The following is a 24,062-nucleotide window of genomic DNA, read 5'->3' as shown; positions in this document are numbered from 1 at the left end:
TTTGTCCTTTCAGGTGTTCTTGAAAGAGCTCGAGCGACAGCAGCTGCAGGACGTGCTGCACAAGGACGTAATGCGCAAGATCATCTTCCTGCAGCGCTGGGTCAGAGCTCACCTGCAGAGGAAAGAGTTTCTAGAAATGAGGCAGGCGGCTGTCACGATCCAGGTAAACACAGACCCGATTCCAAACTCTGGGAGGTATTTTAAGAACGGTGCTGATTGTTTTCACCGTCGCCCTCTCTCTCAGCGTTCATGGCGTCGGTACCGCAGAGAGGAGCAAAGACGGCAGGCGGCCACTCTGATCCAGGCGGTGTGGAGAGGCCACAGACAGAGATCGGCGTACGCCAAGCAAAGACGAGGCGCTACCAAAATCCAGGCCCTGGTCAGAGGACACTCTGCACGCAGAAGGTAGAAAACACACTCGGCAGGGCTGCCTGTGTAATCTGCTGCGTGAGAGGTGACGCTGACAGTCTGGTGTCGCATTATCTGCTGTGCATTTCAGGTGCCTTTCAATCCGTGAGGAGAAACGGAAGAAAGAGGAGGAGGAAGAAGAGGCTCGGAGGAGGGCTGCAGAAGAAGAGAGGATGCGAAGGGAAGAGGAGGAAGAGGCAAGAAGAAAAGCAGAAGAGGAGCAAAGGCGAAGAATGGAAGAAGCAGCAAGGAGAAGGGCAGAAGAGGCAGCCAGGAAAGCAAAGGAGCAACGACTTGCAGAGGAACCTCAAACGAGAGAGGACTCGGATATAGAGCTGGTCACTGAGGAGATGCTGGATAAAAACCTCAATGCACAGGGTTTAGAGGAGGAAGAGGAGGGTGAAGATGTTAATAGAAGTTCAAATTCAGAGGAAGAACGTGGCAAAGAGAAAGAGCTGGAGCGTGAGGCAATGCATTCGGAAGCTTGCAGTAACCAAGCTGAGGCTGGACCCCAGCTGGATGAGGAGGAGGAGGATCTGGAGAGCCAAACACTAGAAGAGTCAAAGGCTGATCTGCCCTCTGATAGGCTCATCTCCAGTGCACTTACGCCCACATCTCCAGCTGAGGGCGAGGATAAAGAAGCTAGCACAACCTCCACACCTCCAAACGCTGAACAAAAGAGACCACAATCTTCGACTGTTAACAGGGGCCTGTCAACCAGGAGCCAGGAGAAGAGGGAGCAGAGGAGGCAAAGAGGGCTGGAACACAGCCGCAGAGAGTCCGAGCGAGTCGCTTCGTCTTCATCCACCAACAAGGATCCCACGACCACGCCGAAGAGCAAAAACCAGGAGCCATCGAAGCTAAAAGAGCGCTCAGACAGCAAGGAGCTGGACCAGTACACCTTTGTGAACTGGAAAGTGAAGGAAGACAAGGGAGCGAAGAAGGAGGCAAAAAGTTCTCCTCCCTCCGCCGGTCCTGTCCGTCCGTCTTCATTACCTCTGGCGCCCGCCGACTCTTTGTCGGAGAGAAACGGCCTCAGCGAGAATGTCGGCGCGGTAAATCTGCAGCGTCGGCCTGGGGCGATAAAGGAGAAGCCGGAAAAGTGGAGGGGGAGGAGGAGTAACGGGGAGCTCTCTGAGAACATCAGCCCTTCTCCACCTCAAAGCAGAGAACAGACCAAAAAGCTGTACGTCTCATTCTGCTGGCTGAAGCTACTTTACAACAGTTGGTTCAGTTCGGCTTTTCTTTAATCGATCTTCCTCTTCTGTCTGCGTTTCAGGAATGAAACATTCTCGTCGATCGACAGCTTGTCTCCCGGCTCTGATGCCGGCGCTTCCATCAAAGAGGTATTTTCCGTCGATTCAATGTAAAGTGACCGTTATAGAGAAACGTTTGTCAGTTTGTGGAAACATCTGCGCTCTGATGTCGTGTAAGTAACTGGATATTCTCTGCTGAACAGCTTTCCCCGACTGACAGCTCTGGTGATGTTTCAAAGGGAGGCTCCGTGAGAAAGAGACAGCAGGAGGCTGCCGGGTACCAGGATTCAGCCCACTCAGTCGCATCCACACCTGACAGGTACCACAGCTGCTGATGGAGTGCAAACACATGTTCTGGTTGCATAAAAAGAAACGAATGAATGTCAGGCGTGTCTGTGACGTGAACTAATGTGTGGTCGTTCTTATGTGTTTTGCTTCTGTGGATCGCAGGCCCAGCGGTTTCTTCAGCAAAATCTTTAAAAAAGGCAAAGATGCCCAGACTCCAGACAACGGGGAGCTGACCTTCGCTCAGACTCTCAACGAGAAGTCGACCGCATGGGAAGGTAAATCGCACAAGAGGAGTAGCTGAAGCTGCTTTGCTCACCTGCTGTAGTTTCTGGCCTTAACGACTCGGGACGCATTCTCTCTTTCAGCCCCGATATCCGGACACGCGCCCCGATCTCAATCCGGTGACCGCGGCGGCAAAGCTATAGGCAGAAATCCCAGCATTAAAATCAGCCGAGCCACACGAGTCTCTGAACAGTGGAACGCCTCGCTGGATCGAGAAATCACCAACGCCAACGAGCTGCGGCACCTCGACGAGTTTCTGGGCAACCAGGTGAGCGAAAGGCGACAAGATGACGGACTCGATGAAGGAAATGAGATTCGCACGTTTCTAAAAGGGTTTTATTCCTCTGCAGGTGAACGATTTCCGCTCCAGGAGCAAGACGCTGTCAGAGACGGAAAACATCTTTGTGACAGCCACCATGCAGTTCAGAGAGAACATCAAAGCCATGTATTCTCTTCCTGTAAGTCTCTGAGCTGCCATCAAAGCAGCTTCATCACACGATCAACGTTCACCCTCACCATCGTCTCTTCTTCCTCGTTTTCCCTCCCGTCTCCTAACAGAAACCCACCATCGGCTACAAAGGTCTAATGTCAGGCTACCAGAACAAAGTGATGCACCTGGCAGGGAGCAAAAGGAAGGAAGAAGTCCAACTGGTGGTGAACCTGTTCCAGTCGGTGCTGGATGGTTTCATCAGAGGAGAGATGAAGAAGGAGGAGGCTGAACCTGCAAAGGTAAAAACAAAGCAACTCGACTTGTTCAGCCTCGTCACTGCGAATAAGAAAAGCAGTGTTCACACCTGTGATTTGTGCCTGTCTGTCGTCAGCCCGCCAAAGCGAGAAAGAAGAGGAGGAAGAAAGACAAAAGTGTAAGTGATGCAGCGTTTGACGTCTTTTATCACAGTAATGATTTTGTCTTTAATTGATTGGTTGTCTTTTCAGGTGGAAAATCCGCTGGATCACATTTTCAGTAACTATCAGGTCAACATTATGCAGTCATGTGACCAGTGTACTTCCTACATCTGGGGCATGGAGAAGGCCTACATGTGCAGCAGTGAGTGAGCCCGACGAAGCGTTTTCAGCACAGCATGCTGTAAAAGACTCAAGTTCAGCTTCGACTGAGTTCAATTCTTAATCTTTTCTCACAGATTGTAAAATGGTGTGCCACAAGAAGTGCATCTCCAAGATAAACATCGACTGCTCCACCTTCTCTGCCAAAAAGGTGGGTTTTCATCATAGACTGTAAGTAAAGGATGGCTGGTTTGCATTTGCCCACCAAAGGTTAGACCTGCACACTCCTGCAGCATGTCGGTGCAGTGGTTCTCCTCCTCCCACCGTCTGCTAACATTCACATCTGGTTAATCCGTGATTTGAAGTCGTGGATGAGAGGAAGACGAAGTGTTTAAAGTTTGTGGAATACTGTAAACGAGTTAATCCAGTGTTTTAAATGATTCTCATCTACTTAAAATTACCTGCTGTTCCTGTTAACTCAATTTAAAAAACACAAACATAATAAAAATGATGTGCTAGTTGACATTGTGTGTAAATGTATGTTTAAAGGTGGTGTGTAGTCTAACCTGCACGGAGAGGTCAGGAAGACTACGAAATGTCACTCCCTTTCATGTCATAGCCACAAAGTAGCCACGCCCAGAATCAAACCTCACTTTGTTTTTAAATGTAACCATAATTTCCTATCATCATGAAGAAGTTTGAAACTCATGTTTGGGACCATGAACTCATCACGAGACGTTCACTGAACTAAAGTCGAGTCATTTTTCTCTCCAGTTGAGGTTTGTTACCATCAGCGTTGCCCTCTACTGGCCATTGGAGAGAATGCAGTTTTAAGAACATTGGCTTCGATTTGCAGTGGTATCCATCTTTTATATACAGTCTGTGTTGTGCATTAAATAAAATACAGGGCTGGGTTAGTGATTAGTCATAAACACTGTGCATAAAAAGTTTTCTAATCCAGCCCCTGTTCCACTAGCTTTGAATAAAAAATAAAATTTTCTAATCAAGTAATTTTTTTTCTGCTGGTCTTTTTAAGAAGCATTTTTGCACTGTCGCCGTCGGCTGCATATTTATCTTTGATCATAGACACGCAGTGTTTGAAAACGTTAAATAAAGTTAATGAAAGCGGCCCTTCGGGAGGAAGCAGCTGCCTGGGAAGCACGCTTCCACGTGTTCAATAATATTTGGGAACATGTTTTTATATATAACAGCGCAGTGAAGTTTGTAGTGAAGAATGTGTGATTCGGATGTTGTGGGTGGATCATGGCGAGGTCCGACTGACCGCTGCCGTCTGGTGACTCCACAGAATGATGACGAGTTTACCGGGCAGCACTTCGGGGTGCGTGTGTGTCACCTGCTCAATGAAAAGAATCCGGTACCGATGGTGCTGGAAATGATGCTGGAGCACGTGGAGATGCACGGCCTCTACACGGAGGGCATCTATCGCAAATCGGGCTCTGCCAACCGGATGAAAGAGCTTCACCAGAAACTGGACACAGGTCAGACATCAACTTGGTTTCTGCTTTTTCTGACTCCTAAAACGACATCGCTGAGCTGACGACGACTTTGTGTTTAGACCCCAACTCGGCCTGCCTCGAAGACTATCCCATCCACACAGTGACAGGCTTGGTAAAGCAGTGGCTGAGGGAGCTGCCAGACCCACTGATGACCTTCACACATTACAACGACTTCCTGCATGCAGTCGGTGAGGAGGACGTTTCTCACTAGTGCGCTCGTGTCTTTGCATTTTTGTCTGTTTTTGAAGAATTGATTTTTGTTGCATTTTCCTCTCGTCAGACCTTCCAGAGAAGCAGGAGCAGCTTCATGCCATCTATAAAGTGCTGGACGAGCTCCCGACTGCAAATTACAACACCTTGGAGAGGCTCGTCTTCCACCTCGTCAGGCAGGGATCCTCGTTTGTTTGATTCTGATCACTTCTCCTGCGCTGAGATGGCTCATTGCGTCCCGTCTTATTTGTTATGCGTGTATTCAGTTAAACGGCGAGGTGATCATTTACAGCAGTGTGTGATTCTCCTGCAGGGTGTGCAAAGAAGAGGCTCACAACCGCATGTCTCCCAACTCACTGGCCATAGTGTTTGCACCGTGCATCCTCCGCTGCCCGGACAGCGCAGACCCACTGCTCAGCATGAAAGACGTTGCCAAGACAACCACGTAAGACCGCCAAGAAATCTCATGAATGTAATATGAGGGTTGAATTGGGTGGGTGTGGGGTCTTTGTGTTCACTTGGACTCTGAAAGAGGAAATATTTACATTTTAATTTGTTCGGTTAAGTCAGTTTATTTTATATAGAACCAATCCTCAAGATGCTTTGTATTGTAATGTTAAGCCGCTAAAATAGTAGAAAGAAGCCCCACCAATCACATGAGCCCCTCCCGTGAGCCGTCTAATCGGTCCAAAACCTCCCAAAGGCTGGAAGGAGTGTGGGTCCTGATCGCTCTTTTGTTTGCAGATGTGTGGAGATGCTCATCAACGAGCAGATCCGGCGCTACAACGAGAAGATGGAGGAAATCGAGCAGCTGGAGTACGCCGAGGCTCTAGCCGTTAACCAGCTGAAGCTCAAGAGGCAGAACACGGTGAGGAAGAGAGCGCCGCTCGCCTCTGTCCGCGTCCTTGTCCATTTAGACAAATTAAGTCGACACTAAGAAGCTGGATGAAGGTCACGTAATAAAGTCGACCCCACTGTCAGAATCTGATATCTTTAGCTTCCGTGCGTAACGTGTCCAATGTTCCTTGTCTCTCTTTAGCACTACTGGCGTTTACCGCTCAGGCTACCAGCTCCTTACAAAGGAGCGGTGGTACGTATCATCGATTTCTCTTGGTAGAGTCGACCTTGTAGTTGTAGTTTGTAGTGGTCTGCCATGTCGAGGCGCCTGTGCATGGCATGTAAGATGTGGGTCAAACTTTGGCTGTCGTGTGTGTGTTTGGGGGTTTTTCTTTCCTTAATACTGTTTATTCTTCCATACTAACTGGGAATAGACTGCATGTTGCTGTTAACTGGTTTGTGCCCTGCTTGTGATGTGAGAGCACACCGTGGTTCTGGGTTTAAAGGACTGTTACTACCTAAGAACAGCTGTTTTGTGACTGATTTGTTCAACCTTAAGAGGAAAGAAGGCCACAGAGCTCTGAAGGTGGTGTTGTCTACAGAGCAATCACTCGGCAGCACATTTTGGTGAAAAGAGTAAAAGTGTGTATTCACTTGGATCTCTTTGAATACTTTCTGTAAGAATTCATATGCAGGTGCATGAAAACCTCCCCATCGACCTCACTAACACCTTTTGGTTCAGTTTCAGGTTTGGGTTAAAGTCCTGTGTGTCTGTTTCTTTAGCGTTTGTTATACTGTGGACGTTTTCAGTTTGGGTGAAGGTGTGATCCTCTGTCTTGTGCAGATGCACGAGAAGGTCAGCACTGATCTGAGCGTGGTCCCCGAGAACGAGCCTCTGGATTCGGACACGGAGGCCGAGAAGAACCTGATGGAACGTATCAAGTCCATCAAACAGGAGAAGTAAGATTGCGCTCTCAGCACTTTTCAGTTCCTCAGGTGTGCTGTCTTCATTGTCCAGTTCCTAATGCATGTGATTTCCTCTTCATCTCACCTTCAGAGAGGATCTTGCCTGTCGCCTGCCAGAGATGGAGCAGCCTGGTTCAGACCAGGAGAATCTCGACTCCGAAGCCTCGCTGAGCTCTGAGAGCCTCTTGGACGAGCAGCAGCGCTCGGCTCACAGCTCGGAGCCTGAAGGTCAGTAGTAAGGTACAGTCTGGACTTCCTACCTGTTTCTGTCTCCTGCGGGTTTCTGACCAGACCGCGGGGCCTGCTGGGCGGGGCCCTTCCTGTCTTTTGTGGCACAGGTCTGGACCAGTGATGGTGAAGGTGGGCGGTGACGTCTGCTCTGTAGCAAAGCAGGTCGGAGGAACGGCAACCGTGTTTTTGTGTGTTTGTGTGCATGTAAATGCATGTGTGGCACGGCTACATGCTCACGTTTCACCCAAAGTTGATTTGCTGAACATTTGGCGTCCACATCAGATCAGATGCTTGTAATTGTAACTCACTGGGTGCATTTTGATTTTTCTTCTTGCCTAACATGGTTGCATGATCTTCCTTTTGGCTTTCACTCTGCTGTGAGCCTCTTGGTTAAATATTCCTCATCCTTCCTCTATCCTCTTCTCTTCCAGGACGCGGTGCTCATCAGCTGAGGAGATCCAAAGCGCTTTGTCTTCCCAAACCTTCAGATCTGACCCAGAGGCCTAAAGTCCCCGGTGGACGCATCTCAGTGTCGACCCTCACCCCTGCTAGCTCCACCTCTTCTTTGGCTAGCTGCACTTCTTCAACTTCTGAATCCTCCAATGCCTCCTTCAGGCATCCGCTTCAGCGTCGCAACCCCATCATCCCAAACACGGTTAAACTCCCGCAGGGAGTCTGCTCCCAGGCGCCAACCTCGAGTCCACCTCAGTCTCACGCCCCTCCCGGAAGCCGAGCGCCTGCCTTCTCGGCCAAGAGACGAGAGCAGCCTGGCCGCCGTAAAGACAGCACCCAGTCCCTTTACCTCGACGGGTCAGAGTGCGACTTGCTGCTGCGTTTTTCTTCCTGTCCTCCTTCAGCCGCCTCTTCCTCTTCTTCCGTCTCCACGGCTGCGCCCACTCCTCAGCTCCAGCACAGCGACATGAAAGTCTCAAACGTCCACAGACGGTTTTCTGACCCAGACATCCCGTACATGGATGATGAAGTCTGAGCGGGGAGGAGCACAAACGACTGGAACGGTGAAGAGGATTAAGGACGGCGACCCGCAAGCAGACAAACAAAAGGAATTCAACCGCTCTCGGATTCGACGCAGCAGAGCGCTCGGACAGGCTGGAACTTGATGTGTGTAAAGGAAAGGAGAGACGCGACGCAGGCGCAGCTGCTGCGGCTCCACATGCATGAACCCAGCTCGCACAAACTGCAGCTGCTGCTGTCTGAGGGAACTAACGTGTCGTTAGTCAAAAGGACTGGACCACATGTTGCCAAGCACCTTTTCAATCTTTTTAATATGTTGTCCTCACTGTTGATTACTTCAGTGGGACCAGAGGCAGTTTCCTCCCGTAGCCTCATAATGATTTTTTTATTAATTTGTGCTAATTCAAGAAAATATTGCAGGTTTCAGTCGCACTTTTCATTTCTTAGTTCTCCCAGTGAGTGAAACCCGCTCGCTGAAACGTTAGCTAGTGCCTTGATGTTGTACATTGACTTGTTAAAAAGCTCATTCTCATGTCACGATGATGGAACGGTGCTCGCAGAGGGAGGGATGTGTTTGTCGTGGAAAACAAGGACCTAAACCTGCACATTGTGACTGTTGCACACACACAGCATTCTCTGTTCGCCTTCATGTTTTACCCACCGCACAACACACCAAATAGGAAGTCATTGCATTCACGCAGCAAAGGGAACGGGAGCAGCACACGCCACTTTCTCCACGGAAACCCACACAAACCCAGCCACGATCCAAGAGCGGTGCCACCGCGTGTCCTTGAACTTCCCCTCCTCTAAAATCACTCGGTCCCATTATTAGAAAAGTCTGCTGAAGCACAGCTCCGGCCAACTTTGTATGAGATGTAATACTAATGTTCCTCTCTGACTGCTGATGATGATGATGTATGATGATGTTAGTTCGTCTGGATTATGAGGAAGATGTTCTGATGTGTAACAGAGTGCATGGTGACTTTGACTGAATGAGCTGTAATGTTTCTTAGTATTAACATGAAAATACAGTACATGATGCTTGTAACGTGCACTGCTCTGTGTTTCCATCACGCACAATTAGAACGATTTTCTTTTACGCTGGAAACAGAAGCTGGTGATAAACAAGAGTTATTAAAATAAAACTGTAGGACGTTTATAAACTCTCCAGGAGTTAGTCTGCTCCAAATTAGGTTCATAGGTTGACTTGGACCTTCAGCACAGACAATATGTAGTAACATGAAACTAGAAATACTGCACATCATGGCATTACATTAGGTACATGTTGCTAGTACTGGGTACAGACCACCTGGTGTGGTCTCCTGCTGGTGTAGCTCATCTGCTTCAGGGTTTAACATGTTCAGAGATGATCTTCTGCACTCCTATAAGCTCCAAGCCGTCAGGCCAGCCTCTGATCTTTAGCATCAAACTGCCGCTTGCTGGATATTTTCTCTTATTTGGATCTTTATCTGTAATCCCCAGAGATGGTTGTGTGGGACAATCCCAGCAGATCAGCAGTCTTTGAAATCCTCACACCAACAACCAGCCCTGTTCAGTATCACTTAAATCCCCTTTCTTGCTCATTTTGATGCTCATTTTGAGCTTCAGCAGGTCGTCTTGATTATATCTGCGTGTTTAAAAGCACTGACTCGGCTGATTTGATATTTGCATTAACCACTAGGTGAACAGGTGTACCTAATAAAGTGGCCGGAGTGTGTATGTTTAACATTTTGCTTTAAGATGGCTAAAACTCCCAGAGGTGGGTATAATTTTACAGTCTCACGGAGCCATTCCTGCCTTAAACAGTCATTACAACTCGGGTCAGGTCTTCTTAAATGAGCCGCTTCTTTGTCACAGTAAACTGCAGCCGTCTGCACAGACCTCGCTGCTTTTGATTTTGTGTGGAGTGGAATTAATGCACCTTGAGCACACAAAGGCTCCACAGTTCAGGATCAGCTGCCACAATGCAAGATCTGTTTTTCAAGTGATGTCATACGAGTCATTTCTTCAGACTTCATAAAGCTGCACCAGAGCCGCGCACAGGAAATTACACCAACATGAGTTTTAACAGTGTCACGCAAGCGCCCCTTGAAGTGGTTACATTTATTTTTGCCGTTTTTACGCCCTGAGCTGTGGTCAGCATTTTCCTTCCTGGTCATGGGTGATTTACCAGCCTCGCACACCATCCACTGTTAAGCAAATTAAAGTTTATGTTGTTTCACGTACCTCCATGCGGGTTGGGATACGTGAGTCTGATAGATGATTGTTCTCCTCTCTGCACCACCCACACAGCTGGGCATGCTCAGGTGGAAGGGCGCTGCAGTGATAGGTATGTGGGGTCTTTGAACTAGGTTAACAAATCATTAAACAAAGTCCTGAACAGACTGGGACTATTTTTTTGACATGAAGACTAAAATTGTTGCTCTGAAGATTTGAACAGGCTGTGTCATGTGACCTGCCGGATGACCTCCTTCTTGGACTTGATCCACAGATGCCTCATATCTGGAAAACGCAGCTCCAACTTCAGCCCGTTGGTGGTGCAGAAGTTTCCGGCTACAGATTAAAACTTTGGTGAGAAGATTCAGTCAACTGTCTCCAATCGGTGCTCCACGTTGCAAAAATAGTTATGATTCTAGGAGCTGTAGATGATGTAGACCATAAGAAAAGGTCTAAACACTGAGTGCCCTGACTCATCTTTGCTGCGCCACTAAATAAAGTGATGCAGACCGTGCACTAAATGGGCTATTATACTTTACGCACTGTAGTGTAGTGATAAGCACAACATGACTTTATATCCAGTGCTAATCTTTCATTCCATCTGTTTACATGTAAAGCAGTTTGAGTGTCATAGATACCGTACAGCAAAATAACCCATGTATTATAAAACAAAACATAATCAATACAGTCAATATAGGCATACATGGATACTTGATAAACTATCAGGCCACCACCCAGTGTAATGTTTATGCCACAATTACCCTAAATTAACAGTACTGAAAATATCAAACTCATTTTCTATGTTTCTGTAACGACTGAGACGCCAGTTTGTCCAAGCTTGTCAGTCAAAACTCATATTTTTAATTTTATTTATGTAATCTTTTACAAAAAAGCAGAAAAAATAGGAAAGCACATTATTATTATTATTATTATTATTTACTGGCATTGCGTAAAATAAAAAATCGTTGTGCTTGACTCTCAGAGAAGTCCAGTATGGCGCCTCAAATTGGCGTATAAAAAAGTGAATTTAGTGTTTTATTTGCCCAATAAATAAAATTTACAAACAATATTTTTAACTTTGTTTTCTTTTAGTGTTTTTATGGCAGTATTTTTTTTTTAAGAACTGTATATAAACACATGCAAAACATACATAAATAAAAAAGTACTACATACAGACATGTTGTGGGTTTCGTGCCAGAATGATGTGTTTTATATTTATTTTATTATTTTATTTCTCTCGAATAGAGAGAAATCGATTAAGATAAAACTTTGGGATCTGGCGAGATTATTATTATTAATATAATTAATATAATAATTAATGTATTATTATTATTATCATTATTATTATTATTATTATAATGCAATTATTATTATTTTTAAAGTAAAATTTTCATTGACAACGTAAAAAAAAAGAGGCGGGGCGACGCTCCGCCCATAACGTCTGCGCCGCTCGGCTTGACGTCAAACTGCTGCGCCGCTGTGTCGGCTTCAAACCAAACATGGCTTCCAGACTAGAAATCAATTTCATCAGGTTATTGTCTCGCTGTGAGTCTTTGGCGTCGGAGAAACGGGGAGAGACGGAGTGGAGGCTTGAAAAGGTAACCCGGCACGGCTCGGAGCGGCTGTAACGACCGTGTCGTGATGACGTTAGCCTGACTGTTGTTGTTGTGAGCCGCTGTTAGCCACGTCGTCGCGCAAACCGCTTTCTGTTTTTGTCGGGAGGCACATTTAAGCTGTTCGCCCCTCAGGCACAGGTTCAATCACAGCCGAGATGTCACTGTAGCGACACACGGCGAGTCTGCTGCAGCAGATTTGCTGTATTTTAGTGTTTAATCTCGTTTCCGAAGCTTTCCTTTCACCCATGTTCCTCACAGAAGATCCTCCATGTGTTCATATCTTTAACAGTAACTGTATTTATTTATAGCTTCTTCTTTTTTTAATAAGAACGATCGGCTGAGAATCAGCTGCAACCCGAGTTTTCCTCCAGCCGTCCAACCCCTGCTGCCTCATAGACAGTTAACCTAGTCAGGAGCTGCAGACTCAGCTTATGCGCACCAGCGGGGTGTGATGCAGCCTTTAAATTACATCGCGATATTTCAGAGAAATATTTGCGACAATATTTATTATGCTATGGAAAATAGTGCGCATCATGTTGGGTGAAGGACATCCATCCAGCCATCCTTTCTTCCTTTCCAGTGAGCTGGTGACCTTAAAGTGTGACTAAGCAGCAGTGACACAGCAAAAGTCAAATGTAAGCACACAGGTGCTCTAGCTAGTCCCAGAAAGCTGTTTCTGTTCATCTGTTTGTTTTCAGTGGGAGAAACATTTCATCACTCACCTGTGACTTCCTCATTCTCAGCTCACTGCAGTTTCCCAGCCTTTTAAACATTTGCATATCAGCCAAAACTAGCACCAGCCAAGTTTCATGATCTTCAATATACTGTTGTCATACTCATTGATGGTGGGCATGAGAACCATTCAGAGGTCACAGGGGAATGGCTGCAATCACAGCATTGTAAGAAAGTGAAAGACGTGCTCTTAGGCCCCCTCCTCGGTTCAGAGATGGACTTTCCCTTTTCACATAAATGACCTCCTTTCCTCCTCACTCCTTTGAAAGCCGCAGAGTTGCAGTGAGATACTCTGGGTCGAGTTTTCTCTGGAAGTGTAGTTTTAGTTTTTGTTAAACTAAAGTAACTTAAACTTGTAATTCTTAAGTATCTGCACAATCCATCAATATTCCTCGGGGGGGGGGGGCGCTAACCTTAACTGTCAAAGGATGAGGGGGAGGGTACATCCTGGCCAGGTGAGGTGTGTCACAGGGCTTACATGGAGAGACAGATAACCACTCACACCCACACTGTTGATCTGTGGAACCAGCACCCCCAGTACAGGAAGTCTGGATCGACTCCCTGTCTAACTAATCTGATCTCTGAGTCTTAACCAGTAGGCAGTGGAGATCTTAGAGCCGATGGGTGAGGGGACTGGCCCGATTTAGAATCACCAGTTAACCACAGATGCATGTCTTTGTGCTGTGTAAACTCCACACAGAAAGGCCCCACACTGGATTCCAACCCGAGACACCAGCTCCTGGCGTCTCCTCCTTCGGAGTATTTGTGCCTCTAGAGGTGAAACATGTTTGTTGTTGCCATTTTCATCAGGAACAGCTCTTTCATGTTTTGCAGAGCAGTGAGGTTGTTGAGTAGCTCCCTCATTAAGTCCTCACACTGCTCTCGTACTCAGATATGCTTGGGCGGGGCCTCAAATCAAAACAATTGAACATTTTACCTCGATTAACATTAACGAAGGAGTTTCCTTTATGTACTTGTTCTTGCCCCGACAGTTTGCTGGCAGGGTTTGACCTGTAAATGCGCTCGTCTGTAAAGCTGCGATATTGTGATTGTGCTCCAGCTGTTGAAACAGATTGGTGGTATTACGTTTGGACGCTGAAACTGTGTTGAGGTCTTTTTACATCATGCTTCATGTCATGGAGACACGTTACTGTGTGAACTCTCATTGGGTGAAATGTTAACAGAATTTAAATTTAAAACAAAGATGACATGGACCAGATCACATCTGTTGAGAGTTCAGAACATCAGTTTTGATTTATTTTCAATTAATTACGCGGCTCTCTGTGCGGCTTATGTGCTAGGAAACACAAATGCATAGAGTTGCTATATGATCGATGTCGTGATGTGACACTTCTGTAACGTAGAGATTTGTACCACCGTTTTCATGGACGATTGTGGTTGTTCGGTGATGGGAAATTACGGCTAACTTTTGTTACTAAAACTTTGACCACCAGGGGGCAGCACTGCTAACAGTTTTCTTTTTAGTAAAGAGCCTCGTGAGATCTCGTCTTTTGCCAGGCTGTCATATAAAACAGCGCTCTCCAACCTTTTCTGCGCCATGGACCGGTTTATGCCCGACAATATTTTCACGGACCGGCCTTTAAGGTGTCGCGGATAAATACAACAAAATAAAACTAGTACCGGTACCGAAAAAAAGAAGATTTATTCATAACACACGTGTTACCAAGTTAACGATAAAAACCCTGAAAACCACACATTTCACACCCGAGCCTCAACTCTCGCGGCCCGGTACCAAACAACTCACGGACCGGTACCGGTCCGAGGCCCGGGGGTTGGGGACCGCTGATTTAAAATACACAGGTTACGGTGACACACTGCACTGCACCCTCTTGTGGCGCAAAGTGGTCTTACAACAAAGTGCAGCTTTTATCTTTGACACACACGTGTTTGGTTAAATTCAGAGCATTTGCCTGTTTAAATTCCACTGAAAGCTTTAATTTAGTTTATGAGGTTTAATATTTTTTACACCCAAGAATGAACAATAAGCAGCTTTAAAGGAACAGTCGCTGAGTTAAACGTGTGACCTGTAGCTTTAACGCAAACGAGTAACAACAGGCGTCGCCAGGCCACTTGGGACTGAATAAATCAAGACGCCTCTTCTCAGTGACCTCGTGTCACGCTGTACCGAGTGGCTCCCTACAGCTGAGCAGTGAAGACCCTTTAATCTGAACCAGCAGGATGAACCAATCAGCTGCATGGTTTTTACTTTTAGAGTAAATGAAAGGTTAGAGTAACTAAAGTAAGAACAGTCAGTGCGACTCTGACAGCTGTCAAACACGTTCATCTTGCACTGCTTCCTCCTTATTACATTTGTCATTAGACCACATGCACACTTGGTCTGATGTGGTGAGAGTCTGTTTTGTTTCTCTCAGTGAGCCGACTCGCTGTGACAGCAGACGTCACCAAATCAACAATTTGACTCATCCGTGCCAGCGTGGCTGGAAACTGCAGCTTGACTGGTTGGTGGAGATCAGCAACCACTGGGCGTTGGTGGGAGTTTGAGATACGGTGCATTTTGCCGTGACTTATTTTCTAACAGCTGCAAACTGAAGGTGTGTTCAGTGTGTGTGTTAGTGTAACCTCAACGATGCTTTGCTACAAACAGGAACTATTAAAGATAAATTTAAGGAGCCTCCACTTGATGCTGTTTACTGCACAGAGTCATTTGCTTTTCTCAGGAACCGTCTCTGCAGCGTCACAGCTGTTTTTCCGCATTATCTGTGTGTGTGTGTGTGTGTCGATGAAGACTACACTAGTGTCCACCTGCAGCAGTGAGTGTGTGCTGTCATCAGTCATCCTAAGCTGGTCTCAGTGGCTTCTGTGTGGCTTTGTGACCCACCCTCTGTAAGAAACTCAGCCTACTTTTACAAGAACCTCGTCAGTTAAACTCTGTTATTTGGCCCAGTGTAGTCTATGATATACAGATGTTTATTTAACATTTGTTACTTTGAAATAAAGATGTGATTGATGAGATGAACGAGAGCATGTGAGCAGCATCACTGTTTCTGTTTGGTCTCCTCCAGTATGTGGGCGCCCTGGAAGAGATGCTGGTGGCTCTGAGGAAAAGCCCGAGGTAACACCAGCCTCCACTTTTCTGTCTCAGTGTTTTTCTTTTTTTGCCTGAAATGTACATATATTACTAAGAACCTATTTTAAACATGTTTGGTGTTTAGGGAAAAGAGTATATCTTCTAACAGGTCACATCAGGCTTACGTGTTATGAGCGCAGATGTTTGATCTGCTCGTTGCAGCTTAATAACACAAAGCTTTGTCAGTAAGCGGTTGTGTGTCCTTGCAGCAAACCAACACCAGAGGTCCTGGCTGAATACACGAGAAAAGTCAACTTTCTGAAAGGAACTCTAGAAGCAGAGAAGCTGGTCAGTTTTTCCTGTTTTTAACACGACACAACTGTGTTTTCTTTATTTTGAAGTGAAGCTTTGAGTTTTCTGACTTCCTGTCCCTCCCGCTCTGCTTCAGTCTTCACCAACAGAAAAAGCTTTAGCTAATCAGTTCCTCGCCCCCGGTCGGACGGCCACGATGGCCAACGAGAGGATGTCTGTCACTAAAAAAGTCCACACGCAGACGAAGGCGCGGTGCACGGGAGAGATGAGGGACGAGCTGCTCGGCACGGTAGGACGCTCTGACCGTACTGCAGACGTGACCTCTTTGTACGAACTGCAGCGCGCCTCCTAAACTACCACAGTGTGGTAGAAACATCTAAATAAAACGTTTCCCACATTTTGTCTTGAACTCATAAATGTTCTTTTCTGTCACTGCAGGGGTCGTCGGGAAAAGGTACGAAGTACTCGGCCTCTTGGATTTAATAACATCAGATGGAAATATGACGAATTATATTTCGATAGGATTGTATTTGTTTGTTTTTAAGACGAGGTGATTTTATTTTTCTTTTCTCTTCTCACGTTAGACGGAGACTTGAGGAACCGAAGGTAAAGTCGAGCTTTTCTAAATGATCTCGTGTGTTGGACTTGTTTTTGGGTGTAAAAGCTTCAACCTGTGTCACCTCTGCGCAGATGTTTTCCTCTGGACGAGCGTCAGTCTGCCGCAGAGCTGGACGCCGTCCTGCAGCATCACCACAACCTGCAGGAGAAGCTGGCTGAAGACATGCTGAACCTGGCCAGAAATCTGAAGAACAACACTTTGGCTGCGCAGAACATCATCAAACAAGACAACCAGGTAAGCGGACAGATATATGGAATAAATAACTCACAGATTTGATGCAAAACTGTTTTTGAGTCTGTGTTTGTGGAAAAAAAAAAGTTTAATGGCAGATTTGTTTCCAGATGAAGAAGTTGAAAAAATTCACCTTTTAATTTGCATCTTTAAACCGAATGCATGCACAAATCTAAACGCACAAAATAGTTAGCAGTTCAAATAGACGCTTTTCAGACCACAACGAGCTCTTGCACCTGGCTAATCGAGCCAAAGCCCGCCCCCAAGCTGCAGCGCGTTCAGCCGAAACAGTGCGAGTCCTCCAAGAAGGAAATGCAACACATGTTGTTTGCTCCCAGTCAGCTGTGTCTAAACTCAGGAGCAAAATGGGAAGACTGTGGGAACATATGGTCAGAACAGTGAGTCAGTGTGGCGCTGAAGCTAAACAGGAAGTCAGCTCCCACACTTAACAGTAGAAAACGCACAGTGGGCTAAAGAGAAGCGTCCTGAATGTGCAGATGATTCTGGAACTTTAGCTGTGTCGAGGTGAAGCACAACCAGCACAGTTCTCATTTAAATATATATTAAACTCGCCGATCGTGACCAGTTCTGACACTTTGAGCTGCTTCTGTCGATTTCTGTAGGACACGGGGGCGACACATTCAAAGCCTTTCTTCCTGATTCACTTCTGACTCTGGGAACAAACTTTTATGATGGTTGGGTCGGTAAAAGATATGGGAATGATTAGCTGAGGTTTGGCCACTTTCCTCAAGTTGTTTCAGGGTGATCATGCATCCTGCCCAATATAAATACAAGCTGAAAGTGAGAAATTAAATCCAAATAAAGTGAAGTCAGAGTATACAAAGCCCAAGCAGAGGGGTGTGCTATGAGGGGAGGTTAATGGTCAGAAGGACCTTTCTTTTTACTAAATCACAGAGATCACTTGTGATGAAAATCTCTGTGGGAGCAGAGGATGCTGGAAGGGCCAGATTTCCACTGACTTATTATTTACAACAGCCATTTAGTGCAGTATAGACCCTCTGCTGTACCCATATACATTTTGTGTAGGTAGGCTGTTAAGCCAAAAACTGTCTCTAATCTGCTGCCGAATCTCTTTTACGCTGCTGGAATTGCAGCTGCTGCATCAGGTTGCAGGACAGGAGCAACGTTTAAGCTGTAATGCTACAAATAAGCAGCAGCACTAAAAGCGCACTCAGAATAAATCTATTAAGAAGAACAGCTTTTGGGCTTTTTTTTTAATGTTTGACATAGATTTTTATCATAATTATCCGCTAGCTTCCCTGATTGCAGTAGGGAACACTCGTAGGGATCGTTTTGTGCAGAGGAGTCACATGATGTTTCATGTGAGCACGCCCAGAGCCTGAAGAAGAAAGAGGCGGGCTTCCAGCTGCTCCCAGGTCCTCCTGCAGAGTCTCTCAGCAGCTGGGGATCAAAGCTAAAAGCTGCCCTTTCCAAACCTTTAGTTACGTTAATAAGAAGATTTGTGCTGAAGGACCTGATGTGGCCGCCAACCGGCCCAAATCTGAGTCTTATGATGGAAACTTGGAAAAAACTTGGTCCATAACAAAACTTGTTTTAACTGCTTATCGGGAAAACTCGAACCAGCTTAAATAAAAAATAGTTTTCCATGAGTGAAGCCCACACTTAACGAATTCAGGGCATCATAAAAAGGTGACAAAGTGCTAATTGTGATATTTTTATTGAAGATCCTTTTTTCCCTCCTCTCGTGCTGGCAGTATTTACATTTATTAAATCTTTGAAATCATTTATTTTAAGATTTATTTATTTATTTGTTAGAAAGAAAAAAAGTTGTGCCACCTCTAGAGCTATTTCTGCCTCTCTTTGAGAAACTTGGAGGAGTTTAACTGATTCTGGCCACAAGGGGGCAGTATAGGCCAGCTAACAGCCTTTGGAGCCACACTGTGCATAAAGACTCCGAGTGTTCCCGTCAGCGGGCTTGTTTGTCTGTGGTTTTGATGTTTATATCGGCGACGTCTCCCTCTGCCTCCAGACTCTGAGCCAGTCCATGCGTCAGGCGGACCTGAACTTCGAGAAGCTGAAGACGGAGTCCGAGCGGTTGGAGCAGCACACGAAGAAGTCTGTGAACTGGCTGCTGTGGCTGATGCTCATCCTAGTCTCCTTCACCTTTATCAGCATGATCCTCTTCATCAGAATCTTCCCCAGACTCAGATGATGACCGTGATCATCCTCTGAACTCTTAGTCCCGACACGCTCCCGTGTTTACAAGAGCAGAGTCTTCACAGGCCTCCGTAGAGCTACAGCGATACAGATCAGTAGCTGTCAGCACCAAAACAAATCAGTTTCACGGACTGTCACTTTACACTTTTGAAACTGAAATCTTTCTCCTCCACATTAAAGTTTAAATCACGACTCGAAGCGCCAGAATTCTCTTTTTTGACACAGCAGAATCTGCTGGGAGCAACAGCAAAGTCTTAATGCACGGACGGCAGGACCTGAGCCTTAACTATTTTAACCCTCATCAGGACGGCTGCGAGCCAATCAACACATGTATGCACTTTGTCACCAAGTGAAACTACAAACACACACACTCGTCTTTGGTGGAGCATCTGTTTAGTACCCGTGCACACTGAAAGGCGTTCATGGACCGTCGCCGTCAGCTGTAACTCAGTTTGTAACAAATGTGCCATCGTTTGCTAATGCTTTACCTTAAATCCCCAGTTTAGTATATTTGATTTAAACATCAAGTTTGCTCTCACATGTGGTGGCTTCCAGTCCAAAAAACAACAACGTAGTGATGACCAAAATCACAAACCACAGGGTGATGTTCTTTAAAGTAAAGCATCACCAGCTGTTCACTGAAAGCAGCTCGGTAAACTCGCACTGGTGTTTATCACTTAAATGTTTAAACGTCGTTAAGGGTCAGAGCCAGCGTCGTCAGCCCTGTTATAGTCGGTTTCCTGCGTCAGGTGATCCTGTTTGTTCACGTCCTGTTTGACGGCTCACGTGTTGTGCGTAGTATCACTAAAATGTCATCAAGAGAGAAATAAAATAATTTAATTTCCCTCCGTCGTTGTCATTGTGAGTCCAGAGTGCGTTTTCCTGATAGATGCCTGAAGGCGTCCTCTTGTCAGTGTGGAACTAACTAATGCAGTGGCATCACACGGCCAGTGTGCGTCAGTCACGAGCTTTGAGTATCAACGCACACAATGACCTCTGTGACCCCGGTGGCCCGAGCGAGCGGTGATTCCCAAATTAAACCTGCTACTCATTTAGGAGTGCCCCAAGGATGAAGTAAAGCTAAATAAGAGCCGCTGGCTGCGGAGGGGAAAGCACACGGCGATCGTGTGTGAGTCTGTGCGTTGTCAGCTTTTGTTCCTCCTTAATTTAGCCTGACAGCAGCTTCAAGTCTGAACGTTTCTCACAGGTTAAAGTTGCTCTTGTCAGCCTGACTCTTGTTTGAGGTCTGTGAGGCTGCAGCTCTGCCCCTAGCCCTTCCTCTCTTCCCCTCCCAGCCTGCTGCTGAGACCTGGCCTGCTGTGTATTTTAGGATCCCTGGGGGGCATTTCGCCTGCTGGAAGCCAAGGTATGCAGGCCACCGGGAGACCAAATGAGGCTGTGTCTCAGCAGAGGATCGTCATCCCTCAGTTTAATCACAGCTGTTTGCGCCTCCATTCTCAGGCCTTCGCTAATGCTCTTGGCCGTGTGATCAGCCCTGCGAGCGCGCGGTGCCGCTTTTGAACCGAAACGGCAGCGCATGACTTCATCCTTGGTGCGGTTTCCCATGTTCATTATGGTTTTACCCCGACGGCCGAACGAGACCGGAGGCTACGTAGAAAACCAAAGTTCAGCAGGGACCGAGACGTGTGAAGTTCCTAAAGTCAGAAAATGTATCTCCTGTGACGCCTGTTGAGGGCGCTTTTAACCTCTGACCCAGGAAAGCTGAATGGGTTCCTTCCTGGAGTCTTTTCCCACAGGGATGAGCTGAAAATAGTGTTGGACTGCCTGCACTCACACATGTTTAGTAAATTTAGCTTAATTCAGTGCCATTTCCTAATAGGGTGCTCATTACAGGGGCTTAACCAGCAATCCTTTAAAAAAAAAGCTACAAAACACAACTGCTTCACTTTTCACCCTAATTTATATACTTCCCTTTCAAACTCTACAAAGTTCATTTACAAGTGCAGATAAGCATCGACGGCTGCAGAAGCACTGAGTGATTTAATGGCCACGCGCTACCAGCAAAAGCTACTTTCTTCATGGGTGTTAATGGGTCACGCATTTCAGACTTCATTTCAAATGACTGTTTCCAGTCAGCTTCCAGCAGAAGGAGAAAAGCAAACGACAGTGAGCACAGCTTCTAACCCTGCAGTTACTTTCTGATATAAACTCTCCAGTCATTTGATTACTCGTTATTTTATTTTGTTAGTCGCTGGTAACGTGTTGGACCCTTTGTGCCCCTGGAAATGCTTTGAATCAAAGGTTCAACAAGGTGCTGGAAACATTTCTCAGAGATTTTGGACCAGTTGACTCAACAGCATCACACAGATGCAAATCTCCTGTTCTCTACTAATCTGTTGGAATGACATCCGGTGAGTTCATAAAGGGACAGACACGGTTACCAACAGTAGTCAGGTAGTGTGTAAATGATGCTTAACCCCCCCCCCCCCAATTATTACATCATCACCAGCAACATGAACCAATAAAACAGGCAGGATGGATCCAATCTTTCTAATCAGATTCTGACCGCACCATCCAAATGTTGCTACGGAAACCAGGACTCATCAGATCAGGAAGCGTTTTTGTGATCTGTAGCTCAGATTCCTGTTCCTAGCTGACAGGACCCAGTGTGGTCTTCTGCTGCTGTGGCACATCTGCTTAAAGGTTTGCCGTGTGATGAGAGATGCTCTCCTGCAGCCTGGTTGTGATGTGTGGATTCTCAGCCAGAGCTGCTGCTCACTGGATATTTCTTCCAGGGTGATTCACAGATCACGCTGCGCTCTGGCAGCGACGGTGTTACTGTCCAGTTGATTTTGGACTCTGCTGGTGGGTCTATGACGATGTTTTCTTATCAAAATCTGTATCTGAGGTTTACTTTGTGTTGCAGTATGGTTGTCGTGTTGCACGGCCGATGAATTGTGGCTTTTATTTTGGCCATTACATATTTTACAAGCGCTTTATAAACCTTGACGCCAACAATAACTCCTGAGCCGCCGAAATTAAAACGAAAGCTGCTTGAGCTCAAACAAAAGCTTCACACCCTTCAAAGGGCTGATTGATATCTGTGACTCGGTTCTGGGTTAAGGTTGGAATTAGCTGGGAATGCGTCAGCGAAAGTCCTCACGGAGACACGAAAAACGTGTGTGCGCTCGTTTTTCTTTTAATTGGTGTGAAGCCCCTAAAAGCCGGAGAGCACGGGGACAAATGGCGGGACAACCTCCGGCCGCTCAGCTCAGGGCTGCGCCTGTCAAACATCCCAACACTCCGGTCTTTTTAATTTGGCTTTTGGCCGCAGCCTCGGCGAGGATTTGGGTTGCCTACAGAGATGAAGGAGCTTTTTATTTCATTCTCTCTTTTCTTTTTTCCATGCACTTCCTTTGAGGGAGCAAAAGAGGTTAAGAGGGATTTTTCTCCCCCCTCCCACCAGCACCACCACCACCCTCCTCCTCCTTTCTGCCAATGCTTTGAATGTGCTGTAACGTTAATGAGCTAATGGGAGCGCAGAAAGCTGCACTTATTAAGCTTATAAACTGACTCACTGCCTTGAACACACACACTCAGCTCCAGGCCTCGGAGCTGCAGAATTTATACATTTTATAGCGGAACCTCCACCAGTCAATAAAGCCCTTCAATGTGTGTTTTAGTGATTGTTTGTTTTTATGGTTTCATTTCCCAGCTATTAGCGTTAATTTAGTTGTATGTATTTCTTAGATCAGACATGGGAAGCCTGTGTGAGTGTTGATAAAGGCTGGTGTTAAAACCATGACAGTAGTTTTCATCGTTCTGTGGCAGAAAAACAAGTTGCACGAAACAAATCTGTCAAAAAGCCTGAATTTGGTAAACGTGCATTTTTGTAGAACAACTTTTCTTTTCCACACCGTGTCTTCTGATGTGAGGCGCGCTGATTACAATCTCATAATCTCTCGTCTACACAGGTGTCGTGGAAGTTTGTGTGCTTTCATTTTGCCGTTACTGTTTCCCTCGGCAGCACCCGTCTGACTGTGTGGTTGTGTTGTGTCTGTGGCTCTTCCTCAGTCTTAACAGCCTAATGAGGGTTCCTCTCTGAGCGAGCGCGCGCACACACACACACAAAGCTGTGTTGTGGGTTTAGTACAGAAAACATCTAGAAGGACACTTTCACCTACAGTAAGAGTTCCACAAGATCACCCAGACAGACATAACCTTTCTGCTTTTGGTCTGTTTCCGTGCATATGCACATATGAATTGCAGCCACACGTCCTTCCCTGCAGCCACCTATCGCCCTCCGTCTCTCTGCTGCCAGCGTCAACATGTGGGTTAAAGCGCTGAACCTGGCAGCGCTGAGCAGGGAGGTTTTTCCTTCCCGGCTGGTTTCAGCCTTTGATGTAAGGAGCTCAGGTAGTGCTGCTGCTGGGAGGCTTAATTTCTTGTTTCTTTGCTCCTTCTCCTTTTAGTGATTCGGGATCTCCCAGTGGGAGTGCGGCTGCTGGTATTACTGGTGGCTTTGAGGCTTGAAGCAGGCAAGACAAGCTTGTTGGCCACAAAACAGCAGATTTCATTGTTAACTATCCAGGGAGAGAGATTATTATCAACTTGCCAAAACAAAGAGATGAACTAATACAATTTAATAGGGGACTACTTTAGATTAGCCTAGCAAAAAAACCAAATCACAAAGGGAAACTGCTAGCTTAAGTTAAAGCTTATTTATTAACACGTCTCTCATTTATTCATTCATTTTGAACCAAAGTGTAAACACAGCAGGTTTGTTATCTTCACTAAGCTAGTCGTTTCCCACTTTGTCCAGTCTGCAAGCTAAAGTAAGCTAACAAGTCAACCGGTGGACCAAAACGTCAACCTCCAGACCAGAAAATGAAGCTGAACGTACCAAATGTACACAATATAGACACAATATCAACACAGACACGTGTTAAAAAGCAGAAACCCACACATAAATAACAAAGGCTCGAAATTTTGACTTATGATTCGCATGAACTGTTTACGTATTGCTATGTAAGGATAAAAGGATCTAACAATGTACTGTGTCTGAAAAATAACGAGTAACTAAAGCTTTACAGTAATAAATATGGTGGAGTAGAAGTAGAAAGTAAAATATTACTCTGTAAAGTATTCCTGGTC

General features: G+C 46.1%; 2 protein-coding genes across 9 annotated transcripts in view; both read left to right on the top strand.

Annotated features, from left to right (window-relative positions):
* The window catches only part of LOC101469450 (myosin IXB), a 55,695-nt gene extending 46,675 nt beyond the window's left edge, over positions 1–9,020 (top strand). For 4 of the 8 annotated variants that reach the window (XM_076880514.1, XM_076880515.1, XM_004570181.2 and 1 more), the window contains 21 exons: positions 14–163; positions 245–405; positions 500–1,594; positions 1,688–1,754; positions 1,868–1,983; positions 2,115–2,227; positions 2,318–2,502; positions 2,585–2,692; positions 2,793–2,963; positions 3,056–3,097; positions 3,171–3,282; positions 3,377–3,450; positions 4,546–4,738; positions 4,816–4,944; positions 5,037–5,142; positions 5,280–5,411; positions 5,711–5,834; positions 6,006–6,056; positions 6,648–6,763; positions 6,861–6,997; positions 7,432–9,020. In XM_076880514.1, coding sequence (XP_076736629.1) covers positions 14–163; positions 245–405; positions 500–1,594; positions 1,688–1,754; positions 1,868–1,983; positions 2,115–2,227; positions 2,318–2,502; positions 2,585–2,692; positions 2,793–2,963; positions 3,056–3,097; positions 3,171–3,282; positions 3,377–3,450; positions 4,546–4,738; positions 4,816–4,944; positions 5,037–5,142; positions 5,280–5,411; positions 5,711–5,834; positions 6,006–6,056; positions 6,648–6,763; positions 6,861–6,997; positions 7,432–7,988 — 3,939 coding nt within the window. In that variant the 3' untranslated portion in view covers positions 7,989–9,020. Of the gene's footprint in view, positions 1–13; positions 164–244; positions 406–499; positions 1,595–1,687; positions 1,755–1,867; positions 1,984–2,114; positions 2,228–2,317; positions 2,503–2,584; positions 2,693–2,792; positions 2,964–3,055; positions 3,098–3,170; positions 3,283–3,376; positions 3,451–4,545; positions 4,739–4,815; positions 4,945–5,036; positions 5,143–5,279; positions 5,412–5,710; positions 5,835–6,005; positions 6,057–6,647; positions 6,764–6,860; positions 7,010–7,107; positions 7,163–7,431 lie in introns of all 8 variants that reach the window. The other 4 variants (XM_076880517.1, XM_076880518.1, XM_076880513.1 and 1 more) reach the window with 4 other exon arrangements.
* A 2,607-nt stretch (positions 9,021–11,627) lies between these two features.
* On the top strand, positions 11,628–19,139 carry use1 (unconventional SNARE in the ER 1 homolog (S. cerevisiae)). Its single transcript, XM_012924386.3, has 8 exons — positions 11,628–11,787; positions 15,582–15,631; positions 15,856–15,934; positions 16,035–16,187; positions 16,337–16,352; positions 16,483–16,504; positions 16,589–16,751; positions 18,760–19,139. The coding sequence occupies exons 1-8, from the start codon at positions 11,689–11,691 to the stop codon at positions 18,940–18,942; spliced, it is 765 nt and encodes a 254-aa protein (XP_012779840.1). The 5' UTR covers positions 11,628–11,688; the 3' UTR covers positions 18,943–19,139.
* The last annotated feature ends 4,923 nt before the right edge of the window (positions 19,140–24,062 follow it).

This window comes from Maylandia zebra, linkage group LG23, assembly GCF_041146795.1.
Source record: "Maylandia zebra isolate NMK-2024a linkage group LG23, Mzebra_GT3a, whole genome shotgun sequence".
In the NCBI taxonomy this organism is placed as follows: domain Eukaryota; kingdom Metazoa; phylum Chordata; class Actinopteri; order Cichliformes; family Cichlidae; genus Maylandia; species Maylandia zebra.
This window is presented reverse-complemented; position numbering and strand designations above follow the sequence as displayed.

Coding starts and splice junctions, on each gene's coding strand:
- use1 (XM_012924386.3), top strand. CDS start 11,689: ATGGCTTCCAGACTAGAAATCAATTTCATCAGGTTATTGTCTCGCTGT. Junction 15,632..15,855: donor GCTCTGAGGAAAAGCCCGAG/GTAACACCAGCC, acceptor GTGTCCTTGCAG/CAAACCAACACCAGAGGTCC. Junction 15,935..16,034: donor CTCTAGAAGCAGAGAAGCTG/GTCAGTTTTTCC, acceptor GCTCTGCTTCAG/TCTTCACCAACAGAAAAAGC.